This window comes from Notamacropus eugenii, chromosome 5, assembly GCF_028372415.1.
Source record: "Notamacropus eugenii isolate mMacEug1 chromosome 5, mMacEug1.pri_v2, whole genome shotgun sequence".
In the NCBI taxonomy this organism is placed as follows: Eukaryota; Metazoa; Chordata; class Mammalia; order Diprotodontia; family Macropodidae; genus Notamacropus; species Notamacropus eugenii.
The window spans coordinates 380,611,610-380,625,894 of record NC_092876.1 but is presented as its reverse complement, the minus strand read 5'-3'; the positions used below and the strand labels follow the sequence as shown (position 1 = coordinate 380,625,894).

General features: G+C 36.0%; 1 protein-coding gene across 4 annotated transcripts in view; it reads right to left on the bottom strand.

Annotated features, from left to right (window-relative positions):
* Positions 1-14,285, bottom strand: part of ARHGAP6 (Rho GTPase activating protein 6) — a 660,040-nt gene that overhangs the window by 47,968 nt on the left and 597,787 nt on the right. For all 4 annotated transcript variants that reach the window (XM_072614378.1, XM_072614379.1, XM_072614381.1 and 1 more), the window contains exons 4-5: positions 2,622-2,878; positions 217-412 (exon numbers count right to left, since the gene is read on the bottom strand). In XM_072614378.1, coding sequence (XP_072470479.1) covers positions 217-412; positions 2,622-2,878 — 453 coding nt within the window. The remainder of the gene's footprint in view (positions 1-216; positions 413-2,621; positions 2,879-14,285) is intronic.

The window sequence follows — 14,285 nt, the reverse complement described above, 5'->3', positions numbered from 1 at the left end:
TATTAACTAGTTTACCTTGAAATCTTGGCTACCCTTATAAGTTGTTTAGAAAAAAAATATTTCTTCACATTGATAAAGTTTCTTCAGAATGAAATGTCTAAGTCAGAGTCTGTATTGCAAATTTCAAGCTAGCCTAGGTAGAATCAATGAAATTCTCACATGAATGCTGTTTTGTCTTTTCTTTATTTGATATCTTTGACATGGAAGGACACTTACCATGTTTTTCTAAATGCTGGCAGCAGCTGTCCACAAGTCTGGGAACCTGTCTGTAAATAGGATTTAGACTCAGTTTCTTATCTCTTGCTTTTTCTTTTTTGTTTTGAACCTCAGCTGGCAAAGACAGTTGTAATGCTTCTAGTAGTCGGGACTGATTGTCATCCAGATCTGTAATAGAGTCCACAGACATTGCACCCTGTAAAGTACACACACACACACATACACACACACATGTGCAATCAGTACAGATGGATAAAATAAAAACAACCACCCTCCAGATCACATCAAGTAAATATTTTTGCTCACAACTGTTGACATACAACTTGAAATAACTCTGCTTGATTTAATTAGGTTGTTTGTATTTTACAGTAATATAAGGGAAAATGCTTTCTTAAAGGCTTTTGGAAAAAGTCACCAACCTACCACAAAGAAGGAGTAGAGAGATAACGTCATGCTACATGCAATTTCAACAAGAGACCGCATTTTCCAAAGGGAAAAGAGATGAGAAAGGGCAATTAAAGTATTTTGACTTGCCCACCAAATTTAAGTAAGAAAAAAATCAACAAATAGAATCAAGTCAAAGGACTCTGATTAGACATTCAAGAAGTTATATTCTTCAGAAAGTTAAATTTTAAAAGTCAACAGTGCCATGAGAACAATTCCTTAAAACCAAAAATTAAACAAGAACTGACTTATTCTTTTATACCTTCTCATTAAGTATAGGAGCAGCTTCATGATGCCTGTGGACAGAATGCTGTGCTAGAGTCAGGAAGGCCTGAATTCAAATCCAGTCTTAGACACTCACTAGCTGTGTGACCTTGGACAAGCCACTTAAGTTCTGTCTCAGTTTTCTCATTTGTAAAAATGTGGATAATAATAGAACTTCCTTTCAGGGTAGTTGTGAGGATCAGATGAGATAATATTTATGAAGTACTTAGCACAGTACCTAGCACAGAGTAGGTGCTATGTACATATTAGCTATTATTATGAAGTATCAGGTCTCAGGAGAGTCAGAACCTGTACATTCATTGTTGTTGTTATTGAGGCATTTCAGTGATGTCCAACTCTCTATGATCCCATTTTGGGTTTTCTTGACAAAGGTACTGGAGTGGTTTGCTATTTCCTTCTCCAGTTAATTTTATAGATGAGGAACTGAGGCAAACAGGGTTAAGTGACTTGCCCAGGGTCACCCATCTACTGAGTGTCTGAAGTTGGATCTGAACTCAGGTCTTTTTGACTTCAGGGCCAGCGCTTCACCCACTGTGCCATCTAGCTGCCCATATTTACTAGTGATGGGTGTTAAGGCACATGAACTATAATGGGTAGAAAAGTGGGTAAAATGCTGTATAGAGTGAGTGGAGGGCTAAAAACTAGGGATAACTTTGTCAATTAATCTTGAAGTGACTAATTAGAACAAAGATGTCAAACAAGCCCGCAACACTCCTGAACCAGATTAAAATGAAATTGGGAAATATTTAACAAACTAAATAACAATACAATAAAGCATAGATAATGTTAATATGTAGTTTTCTTAGTCAATATGCTTCCACAGGAATCCTTAAGTACGATTTAGGGACTTCTTTCTTCTACTTGAGTTGTATACCACTGCATTAGAAGATATATAAAAGAGATATGTTGTCAGCTCAAAGGGATAGAACATTTTGGATGGGATGATTGCTTACCTTGCTAATAATCAACAAAGCTGGTTCTAAAACTTTCCCCTTAAATTAACAAAATATTTATCATTGCTTCCACAGCAAAATTTGATTAGGAAAAAAAACTATAAAAGCCCTTTTTTAAGGATTTACAAGGACTGCTGTTATTTCAATTCAATTCAATTCAAGACATGCTAATGAGAACTATCAACCTACTTAATTCTATGCTAAACTACCAGTAATATCACAAAATTAGACAGAACTTCATGCCTTACAAAGTGTTTTCCTCATAATCACTCTATGAAGGAAAGGGTATTATTATCCCCATTTAATGGCACACAAGGAATAAAAATCTCAGTTGAGACTTGAATTCGGGTCTCCTGATTCCAAATCCTGATTAGGATGATAAAAAATCATTGTATTTGGAGTTAAAAGGCATGAGAATAGCTACTTCCTACCTGGGTGACTCTTTAGCAAGTCACATGACTTGTCTAGATCTCAGTTTCCTAATCAGAATTTGAAGAAGCTGGATTGGATGATCTCTAAGCACCTTTCCAACTCTGGCCTCTATAGTTCCATGATCGATGATCCAGGGGGTCTCTTTCCATTAAATTATGCTAATAGTTTCCTGCTGTATGGGCAAAAGCTAAAATTTTAGATTCCATGTGGGATTGCATGTGGTTCTTTAGTTTACTTAACATCTACACATTGGGTATCATAGGCATCATAGAAGAATAAAGAGAGGCTTACCCTCCTCCTGGCACGTGGAGCAGGTTCTGGAGTGTTAGGGGATGTTGACTCATTTGGTGTTTCTGAGGTTGAGCTAAGAGATGAGTTACTGCTTGAGAGTTCTTTGTTCTGTTTCTTGCTTCCAAATGGTAAAAGTGAAGCTACAAAGTCGGATGCATCTTTTTGCTCCTCTCTCTGAGAGTCTTGCTTTAGTTTGTAGGCCCGGTCATTAGCAATTACTTGGGATAGTGGCATTCCAAAAGCCTGGGGTATAAATTCTGGAATTAAAGAATAGGATTTCACTATAAAAACAAAAATCAAATACACAGCAATTCTATTTCAGACCAACTTTTTCAAGGTAGAAAAATTCAAATGAGGATTTTCAGAATATACTAATTTATTCAGCTGACTGCCATCTCATCTGTGAAGCCTTCTTCAACCCAAGATGTTTCTTCCTCCCTCAGATTTTCTTAATTCCTTTCAGTTTCTCTGTTGACTCTCATACCATCCTACCCGTGTATTTAACATATTCTCTTACCTCATTCCCTAGTAGAGTATGAATTCCTTGATGGAAAAAACTGTTTTGTTTTTATAGTCATGTTTACCTTACCTAGTAGCATGCTTTGTACCTATTTCTTGTTGAATCATTTCATTTGTGTCTGACTCTGTGACCCAGTTTGGGGTTTTCTTGGCAAAGATACTGTAGTGATTTGCCATTTCCTTCTCCAGCTCATCTGACAGATGAGGAAACTGAGGCAAACAGGATTAAATGACTTGCCCAGGGTCACCCAGTTAGTAAATGTGTGAGGCCAGCTTTGTACTCACGAAGATGAGTCTTCCTGATTCCAAACCCAGTGCTCTATCCACTATGCCACCTGGCTTTCCTGTTTTGCACATAGCAGGTGCTTAATATGTGATAAATTTAATCTAATTCCCATTAATGAACTATTGCATAAATTTTAAGAATGATGTATTTTATAGATCCCATAGAACCAGAAACTAAAGAATATTGACATGTTTTTATCATGACATATACTGCCTGTTACATATTATATTTTTTAATTTTCATCTTGAAAAAATATTTGTAATGTGAGATTTCTCCATAGTCTATAAAACTTTGACCTCTTTCATTTTATTTCCACTAACTCTCCTTCTTATATTTGTGGGCTTACCTTACAATCACTTTCTCAGTGAAGTCACCAGAGAGTTAAGTATAAGTTGACTTAGTGTGTAAAATCTTATCAAATTCTTAAAAGAATATGCTAGTTCCTCACCCTTTGCAAGTGATGTTGATAAGTTACAATTATATTCATAGTGGTTTTTTTGCTTGCACTCAGAGACTCAAATGTCCCAAGAAATAGTGTTTCTTGTGGTCTATGGAAGGACAATGAAAACTGCCCCAACTTCTTTACTTTCCTATCTTAGGAGAATCCGCAAGCCATCTTCTCATTAATCTGCTATTTCTTTTCACTCTGGTAATTATGATGCAGTAGGAGAATGTAGCAAGATAATTCATGTAGATGTTGTTGCAACTGCCTCAGTAATGTGAGAAGCTGCATATTAAGAATATTAACAGTTGAATCATTTATAGATGGCATGTGAACTGTGTGATCCTGAGCATCCTCTGTCCCTTTTCTGTTACTTTGTTGCTGCTCCTCACAGGACTGAGGGACACATTGTATTTTGGGTTGTTTCATGGGTCACCACAGTCCTTCCAAATCTGAAAAAAAGCTTGGATGCCTGCTTCTCTGAAATTAACGAGGTAACTCCTACAACACCTCTGTCAATTTAACATCTACCACATTCCAGGCACTGTGCTAAGTACAGGAGACATAAAGAAAGGCAAAAAGATAGTCCCTGCTTTTAAGAAGCTCACAGTCCATATTTTTGATAGACTTAGTCCTTCACAGCAAGACAAGGACCTAAAACATTTCCAAAGGACTCATGATGCAAAATGCCATCCATATCCAGAGAAAGAACTATGGAGTCGGAATGCAGAATGAAACAAGATTATTTTCTCTTTTGTTATGTTTGGTTTTGTTTATTTTTACTCATGCTTTCTCCCATTTGCTTTAATTCTTCTATGTAATATGACTAATGTGAAAATGTATAAACAAGAATGTACATGTAGAACCCATAAAGGATTGCATGCTGTCTTGGGGAGGGAGGGGGAGAAAATTTAAAATTTATGGAAGTAACTGTTGAAAATTGAAAAACAAACAAATAAATAATTTGGAGGAATAAAAAGAAGCTCATAGTCCAGTAGGAGAGAAAATATTCAAATAATTATATACAAAGAAACTACAGGCAATCCTCAACGTTTTTGCCTCTAACTTTCAGCACCTCAAGCATTTATATTATTTTATTAGTAATCTCATTTTCACTTTTGCATTGGTGGCCTGTGCACAGTCCCAACTATGCATAGTAGAGAAAAAAATGAGAGGCCTGCACAAGTTTGTGGAATACCTCGTATATTACTAGGTGCATCACTGGTCTTCTTCACCTCTCTGTGCATTTCTTACAGATTTTCATTGTTTGCCTTTAAAACTCAAGATTTTGTAATTATGCACCCACAATATACTCCCAGTCCTTTGGCTCTAAGGCCAAAACTCATCAGTTTCGGTGTCTTCCGACTATAGTCGGAACTGCTAGGACTACAGTCCTAGCAACCTCTCCCTCAGTTTTCAGATGGTAGCCAAGGTAGAGAGGTTTAAAGCAGGATAGTATGTAGTACAATGCCCTCACAGCATCATCTAACACAGTGGAAGCTAAGATTCAGGTTAAAAAATGTTCTTGCTTTTAAAAATTTTACTTGTTGTACCTTATTTATGATACTGTAGATTTTGTGTGTAATGAAAAGTGAATATTGTCTGAAATCAGTTTTGTTTTTTTTAATTGAGATGTTAGCACAAAAAGTTACAGAATTCTAGGGAACTGGTAGTGAGAAAAATGGTTTGAATGTTACCAGTTTTATTTTATGTACAGCATTTTATGAGTTATTTCATGGTTACAATGTTAGGAAAAATGCATATTATCAGAATTAATGTTTTGTTGTAAAAACTGTATGCAGAAAAGCATATTTTCAGCAATCTCTAGCAAAAGATTCAGCTATTGTTGATCATGGGAACCTAATCTCCTATTTCCCATTAGGGAAGAACATTCACATTTTTCACTTTCTCACCATTTTCTATGAACATTATGAAAGCTGAGGATTGACTACATATACATAGCATATATATATAACATATACACACATACATATACACATATATACACATATACACACACACATATAATATGTATACACACATTCATACACATATACATGATAAATCTGAAATAATCAGTAAAAGAAAAGAACTAGAATTAAAGGTAACTGGAAAAAGCTTGCTGTTGAAGGTGGGATTTTAACCAAGACTTGAAGGGAACCAGAGAAGGCACGAGATGGAAATGAGTAGGGAGAGTTTTCCAGGCATAAAGAGACAGTAAAATGTCTGGCTGTGGAATATCATTTTGACAGCTAAGTGGAAGATGGATTGTTGTGGATACAGACTTGGGACAAGAAGACTAATTAGCAGGTTATTGCAATAGTTCAGGCATGAATCGACAAGGGTATGCGAAAGGGTGTTGGTAGTATCAGAGGAAAGATGGGAATGTGTACAGATGCTATGGTATTAGGTGGCACAGTGGATAGAGCACCAGGCCTGGAGGCAGGAAGACCTGAGTTCCAATTTAGCCTAGGATATTTGTTATCTGTGTGACCCGGGGCAAGTCACTTAACCAATGTTTTCCTTGGTTTCCTCATCTGTAAAATGTGGCTACTGATGAGAACAGCAGTCAGGCAAGGGAACAAGGATTTATATTGCAGGATACAGACCACAGAGGCAGGAAGGAAAAATGGAAGACCATAGATGGTCTAGGCTGGGGAAGAAATTCCTTCACCTATCTGGAGATAGGGCACTCGTCCATAAGTCTCAATCACCCTGCCCTAGTTACAGCTCTGATTAAAAGGATAATTACCTAGACTGCATGCTATTTTTTCCCTTCTGTCATTTATGTGAGCTTGGAGGGAATAAACATTTACCCCTTAGTAGACAATACCATTATCTGATGATGACGCCCAGAATTTTAGTATGGTACTTAAAGGGATACAATTAGCTTCTATAAAGCTGGTCTTGTATTTCCAAACCTATTTGGTGATGGAAACACATTAATTCAAAGGAACATATGCAAAACTGCGCCTTACATAAAATCCTAGTAAATAAATCAACCCAAGTCAAGAAGTATTTATTGAACTCTCACTAAGTACCAGGCTTTGTACTAAGTACTAGAGATTAAAGGGAAAAAAAAGGCAAAATATGTTTCCTGTTCTCAAAGAGTTCATAGTCTAATAGAGGAAACCATCCAAACAATTATGCATATATAAAATGCATGCAGGATAAATTGGAGATTATCAAATAAAAATAATAAATAATAAAAGCCTTTCACAGTTAGCAAAAACAAAGAGAAACAGGTCAAAGTCATAATATTTTTCAGCCATTTCAGTCATGTCCAACTCTTTGTGATCCCATTTGGGATTTTCTTGGCAAAAAGGGCCTTCTCCAGTCATCCTGATAAATATCTGGTCACTGTGTCCTTATGGCTCCAGAGGAGAAGTGAGGCTGGTGACCTGCACAGCCCTCCCTCGCTCAAAACAAAGTCAAGTGCAAGTCATGTCATCATTTCTCTGATGTCATGGTCTTTGGCAACAAAGGACGAACACAACAACAACATAATAGTATAGAATAGATAAAAGGATGTACTTTTATTTATCAAGGTTGAGAGAGGATAGGTAGATAGTGAATTAAAGCATTTATTAAGTGCTTACTATGTGCCATGTATGTATGAAGCATTGGACAAGCAAATTCAAACAATTCAAACAAATTTAACAAATTCAATCCACCTTGAGCTCTTGTCCTCAAGGTGCCTACATACAAAAGGCAAAAGATAACATATAGAGGGAAGCTAGAAACCAGGAGGGGACCCTTGCTGAGACATGATGCAGAAATATCTAGAAATGAATATCCACATGCAGATTAGTCTCTGAGGCAATAAAATAAGTATGAATTTAAATCTGAAGAAAAAAGAATAAAAACCAGAAAAAACAGCTATAATCCCTAATGCTTATGCTTGGAGGGAACTCTTTGACTTGCATAAATTAGAACTATCATGGCTAGAGTCCAAATCCTGAAGCCTGTAACATAAAAATTTTCAAATTAATTGTCATCTTATTAAGTATTAATTAAGGACCTATTAAACTTGGCCCTCTATGAGATTCTATGGGCAACATAGGATAAGATACGGTTGCTAGGCTTAAGAAGCTTATTGGGGATGGGAGATATGGAACATACAATAAACAGTCAAAAGTCAGAGGATCTGAGTTCAAATAAGGGGGTTAGCTTAGATGGTTTTTGAAGTCTAGCTCTTGATCTGGCATCTCATGAAAAGATACAGCATAGTCTATAATTAAGGGCTAAGACATATAGTTTAAGAAATCCAGGAGTTTGGTAGAAGAAATAAAGGATTCATGGCCTTGAGTTGCATTTTGAAATATGGGCAAAGTTTGAGATTTGGGTAAGTGAAGAAAAGAGAGAATGGTTATAAGAACAAGAAAAAAAGCTTGAGTGGAGCATATATGTACATTGTATAGAAGTAAGAAAACAGATTACCTACATATGATTGAGCATTAAATTATGAACAGTTTTAAAAGCCAACTAAGCAGAAAGTTTATCTACAAAGGGAAAGAGTGAAAAACATTTGTGGCACGGCAGGATAAAAATGTCTATTTCCCTGACCATTAGAGACAATCATTTTGCTTTAATTATAGCCTACTGGGAAATGACAATAAATTCATATTTCTATGAATACGTTGGAATTCCACAAGTTTTATATTTCATAATGGGAAGCAAACTACCAGCAACATTTTAATTTACCAGGGGTAGAAATCTTAGTAGAAAATTTCTGTTAAATCAACAATTAATGATATCTGGAAAGAGAAAAGTAAACAAACAGAATTTACCACTTTTGGCACCATTTTCCCCAAATGTGGACATTAGCTAGAGCTTGATCTTGTGATAAAAATAAAAGCAAAACTATCATTCATATGAAGAGAGAGGGGTATAACTTCAGAGACAGTTAGGTGATGTAGTAGATAGAGTGCTAGACCTGAAGTCAGGAAAGACCTGTGTTCAAATCTTAGATAAGTCACTTAATCTCTGTTTGCCTCAGTTTCCTTAAATGCAAAATGGGGATAATAATAGCATCTGCCTCCCATGGTTGTTGTAAAAATCAAATGAGATATTATTTGTAAAGTGCTTAGCATAATGCTTGGCACATAGGCACTATCTATCTATCTATCTATATTTATATGTATATATGAAATTACTATTATTATTTCCCTTAAGTAACAAGTTAAAGAAAACCAGTACTTTTCCCCTGAAATGTGGAAATTGTACTTTAAAAATCATTTTGTAATTCAACATGTAAACAGACAATTTTCTATTGCTCCATTTTTGGTGGTTGTAGTTATTAGCGATGGGGAGCAGCTGAATTCAACCAATTAGGTGATAATCAGTTGCACATTTGTCCTTTTCAAAACAGTCAGTCATTTGATCAAATGGAACCATGGTTTTCCAAACCAGTTTCTGTGTGTGAACACAAGTTCTAACTGCCCTCAGTAAAATCAACAAATCAAAATCAAATTTGTTTCTTGAAACATGTGTCAAGACACTTTTTTTAAAAATTTGACCTGTGATTTCACTGCAAACTCCCTCTCTTTAGGTAGATCTACCTCAGTTCTGGAATTGAATCTAGTGTGGAATATTGAGAGATTAAGTGATAGGTCCACAATAATACTGCCATTATGTGTCAGAGTTGGGATTGAACCTAGGCCCTTAGAATGCCAAATTAGACTTGACATCCCAGTCATTCAGTGAGATTACTCTTATATAGTATATTACCAATGCTATGAGATAATGCTACGCTCCTTGAAATAGGGGTAGTATATGTATCTGGAATTTTTCATTATAAACTCTTCTGCCTTCCCCCCCTACCCCCACAACTAGTAAAATCTATGCACAATATGAGTCTAGCAATTGGTGCTTATTGACTATAGGAAAGCATTCTTACCTGGAAATTAAAATGCTATTATACTAATACAGTTATAAAGTCATCACTTTCTCTAATTAGTCACTGAAGGCTGATATGCAATGATAAGATTAATATTAGTTTCCCATAAAACTGAACAACAACATCCTCCTTCTGAATCAGGGCAGCAAGAAGGGAAGGAGGTAGTTCAGGAGACTGCTGTCAGTTTTTAACAATAACTGCATTTTTCATTTAGGAAACAGGATGTATTGACTTAAGGAGGAAATGAGGTGAAGGAATGCAGGTCACCTCTGTTAGCAGCTTGACTGAGAGATGGAAGGTTGTAATATATACATGAATGACACGACTTTTTCTACATGCTTTGACAATAAAAATGCAAGAAAAGTCCTAGAACAGACTGTTGGCTTGGGGGGAAAATTCATTAATCTGGAAAATGTGTTTGATGGAATGGTCTTGGGGAAGCTATGATTTAACAAAAACCAAGCATTATGAAGCCCATGACAATTATATTCAACTCAGAATAGTAAAAAAAAGACGAACATGACTACCACCCTAGGTCAAATCTCATAGCTATAAACATTTTAGTAAAATGAGATTTCCAAACTATGGCTGATGGTTCACTATTTCCCAACAATATTCACTACAATTCATTCTAATGCAATAAAATCATTTTGACAGTACCTTGGAACTCACAGAAATGGGATCTGATTCATCATAACATTTTAAAAAATCAAGTTGCTGACTTACAGTGATGCTCATACTTTTCAAAATCATCTTTCTTTGATGTTCCAGAGACACATAATCAAGATATGTATTTTTCATTTCAGCAGACATCAAGGAAAAATATTTCCATCCTTATCACTGTCAGCATACACATTAAAAAAAAATGCAGGTACACACACACACACACACACACACACACACACACACACACACACACACCTTTTCCCCGAGGGCCATGTAGAATACCAGAGATGTCAATAACAAAAACAAAAAAATCTGAATAATATTAGATTGTGCTTATGCAATGTTAAATATTTAAAGAATTGCATTGTTTCTGTTGTTGTTGTTCAGTCACGCCCAACTCTTTGTGACCTTTTTTGGGGTTTTCTTGGCAAAGATACTGGAGTAGTTTGCTGTTCCCTTCTCCAGCTCATTTTACAGATGAGGAAACTGAGGCAAATCGGGTTAAATGACTTGCCCAGGGTCATACAGCTAATAAATGTTTGAGCCCAGATTTGAATTCAGGAAGATGAGTCTCCCTGACTCCAGGCCTGGCACTCCACCCCCACTTAAAGAATACTTTCATATTATACAAATATGCTCTGGGAATCCAAAAGGTCTCCCAGAATAACTTTGAACTGACACTTTTAAGCAGCTGTTTGGAAATGTGCAGATAGTAGGACTACAAGAAACTACAACTACAAGAAAAATAAATCGAGAACCATATCAGGATCCGAATGGCAAACAGTGGAATGATACATGAGGAGGAAAGAATGTTCATGGTAATACTGGGTTTTAAATGTATGATAAGCAAAAATCCTCACAGAGTGACTCGCCCAAAGCAGGCAGTAACAACCCACCAGCACAAAGAGAGCTTAGGTAAGTATGAAAACCTTCAGAACATTTGCAAATAAATTAGAGATCTGTTCTGTCATTTTTAGCATCTGGAAGCTTATAATGTCACTATTTATAAATGTGAAAAATTAATGACCGGTAGAGATTATATAGATGAAACAGTTGAGATTTTGGTTCTGATTTCCATCAAAATTATGTTCATCTTTTCCACACAACAGGCTTAAATATTGACAATACCTTTGCTTTCTGCAAAGGGCATTTCCCCTGCTTCTGTGTGTGATTATTCATTAGATTATCATACTGATATCTGGGCCCCTTTGCTTCTTGCTTTCCCTAAAGGTCTTACACTCCCTTTCCTGGGGGTTTTAGAAGGTTGGTCACCGGTTCATCTTAAATCCTTTGACAGAGATTGTCCTTTAGCTTCCTTGCAAAACCCATGTAAAAGCTGTCACTGCTGTTTTTCTATGTTCTCTAGGAGTGTGTGTGTGTGTGTGTGTGTGTGTGTGTGTGTGTGTGTATGTATGTATGAGGAATCCTTTCGGAGTTTTGTGAGGAAAGTGACTGCTGAAACAATTGTCAGTTGTCCCACAGACAACAAATATTAAGCCTTTACTAAGTGCCAGGCCCTTCTGTCCACCATATTGAAAAGCCACTACAAGAGTCCCTCTTCAGTGAAATAAGTGAAATAAGCAGAATCAAGAGAACACAAAAATACAATAACAGCAATATTGTTTTAAGAAGAACTTTGAGTGAATACATCATTGTGACCAGTATAAATACATAAATTAAAAATAAAGGCCATATGGAGAAAGACACTATCTGAATCCAGAGAAAGAGAAACTAGAAGCATGCATAGAATAATTTACATGTATACATATAAGTATATATATGTGCAAGTATATATGTGTGTATACATATATATATATATATATATATATACACACATATACACCTATTTGTGTTTAATAGTAGCCATCTCTAGGGTGGAATGAGAAGGGAGAGAAGAAAAAAAGGAAATTTACATGATAACTTCGTTATATTTAAGAGGAATAGTAAGCTGGGCACTACCAGTTATCCTTCCAAAAGGTAGTTATGAAATCCTCCCCTTGTCCCATACATCCAAATTTGGTGGCTGATATAATATGTCTTTGCCTATTAGTCCTGGCCCTACTGTCTCTGATATATATCTTAAAAGTTGTGACCACTAGGGTGATCTTACAAATACAGAATTTATAGGGGCATTATCAAGATGGCATAGTAAAGAGAGTATTCCACCTGAATTCTCTCAATATTTCTCCTCTTACAACTTTAACATATCAAATCAAATTCTAAGGTAGCATAACCAACAAAAGGTCCAGGTGAGATGTTTTTCCAGCCCAGAACAACTTAGGACTTCAGATGGAGAGGTCTATAACACTGGGTTGGGAGCTGACTTGAAATACATCATGGTTGGCAATGCCAAGTGTAAACCTTGGAGGCAGTGGTAGCAGAAGCATTATCAGGAACTCTCACTGGTCATAGATAGTAGGACAATTGAAACCTGAAACACGGAATACCTGAATACAGAAAGAGATTCCAGGTGACTTCTGTGTTAGTATTGGGTACCAGAATGGGCACATTTGATAACCCCAATGCCCATTACCCATTTCCAGGTCACAGCTCTAGAGTGGAGAGGAGTACTTGCAGTCACAAGGGAGTAGAAGCCCTTATTTTGAGCTGCAGTTAAAAGGAGGAGAGGAATTATGGTTGCAAGAGAGCAGGAGCCCAAGATCAAAGTACAGACCAGGAAAATAGTGACCACACTGGTCCTTGGATCATATCACTTTGGAAACACTTAAAACTTACAAGCCCCCAAATCTAGCTGTGAAGACAGCAGAGTGAAAAAACCTGAAACCTGGCACAGTGATACCCTGCTCCCCCTTCAGCTGAGCAGTGGTCAATTATAACATATAGTTCAAAGTCATGAAATAGGCTGGAAAAATTATGGTGAAAGAGAAACTCAAGACACAAATTCAGAAGAAGACAACAATATGAAAACATCTAAAAGTAAGACTCAAAGAAAAAATGCACTTTAGACACAATTCCAACAAGAATTCCTAGAAGAAAAGAAAAATCTTTTTTTAAAAAAGCAAAAACAAGATTTAAAAAATCAAATAAGAGTTATAGAAGAAAAATTGAGAAAATAAATGAGAGTAATGTAAAATAGCCTGATAAAAGATGCCCAAAAAATACTGAAGAAAATAAGTCTTGCAAACACAATTGACCAAATGAAAAAGAGGTATGAAAGCTCACTGAAGAAAATAATTCCTTAAAAATAAGAAGTGGGCAAACGGAAGCTAATGACTTCATGAATTAGCAAGAAACATTGAAACAAAGTCAAAAGAATGAAAAAATAAAAGATAATGTGAAATCAGAAAAACATTAGAAAAACTGCTGACCCGAAAAATCAATCAAAGAGAGATCATTTAAGAATTACTGGGACTATCTAAATGTTATGATTTTTAAAAAGGATTTTAGACATCACATTTCAAGAAATTATAAAGAAAAAGCTGTCCAAATATCTTAAAATCATAGGGCAAAATAGAAATTGAGACAATCTACTGCTCATCTCCTGAAAGAGAGCCCAAAATGAAAACTCTCAGGAATATTATAGCCAAAGTCCAGAACTCCCATGTAGGAGAAAATATTGTAAACACATAGAAATAAACTAATCAAATACTGTGGAGCCATAGTTAGGCTCATACAAGATTTAGCAGCTTCCACATTAAAGAAGCAGAGATCTTGGGAAAAGATATTCCAAAAGGCAGAGGAGTTAGGATTACAACCAACAGCAATAACTTAACCAGCAAAGCAAGTATAATCCTTGAGGGAAAAATATTGGATTTTAATGAAATAGAGGAACTCCAGGCTTTACTGATGAAAAAAAGGGCTGAACAGAAATTCAACATTCAAATACAAGAC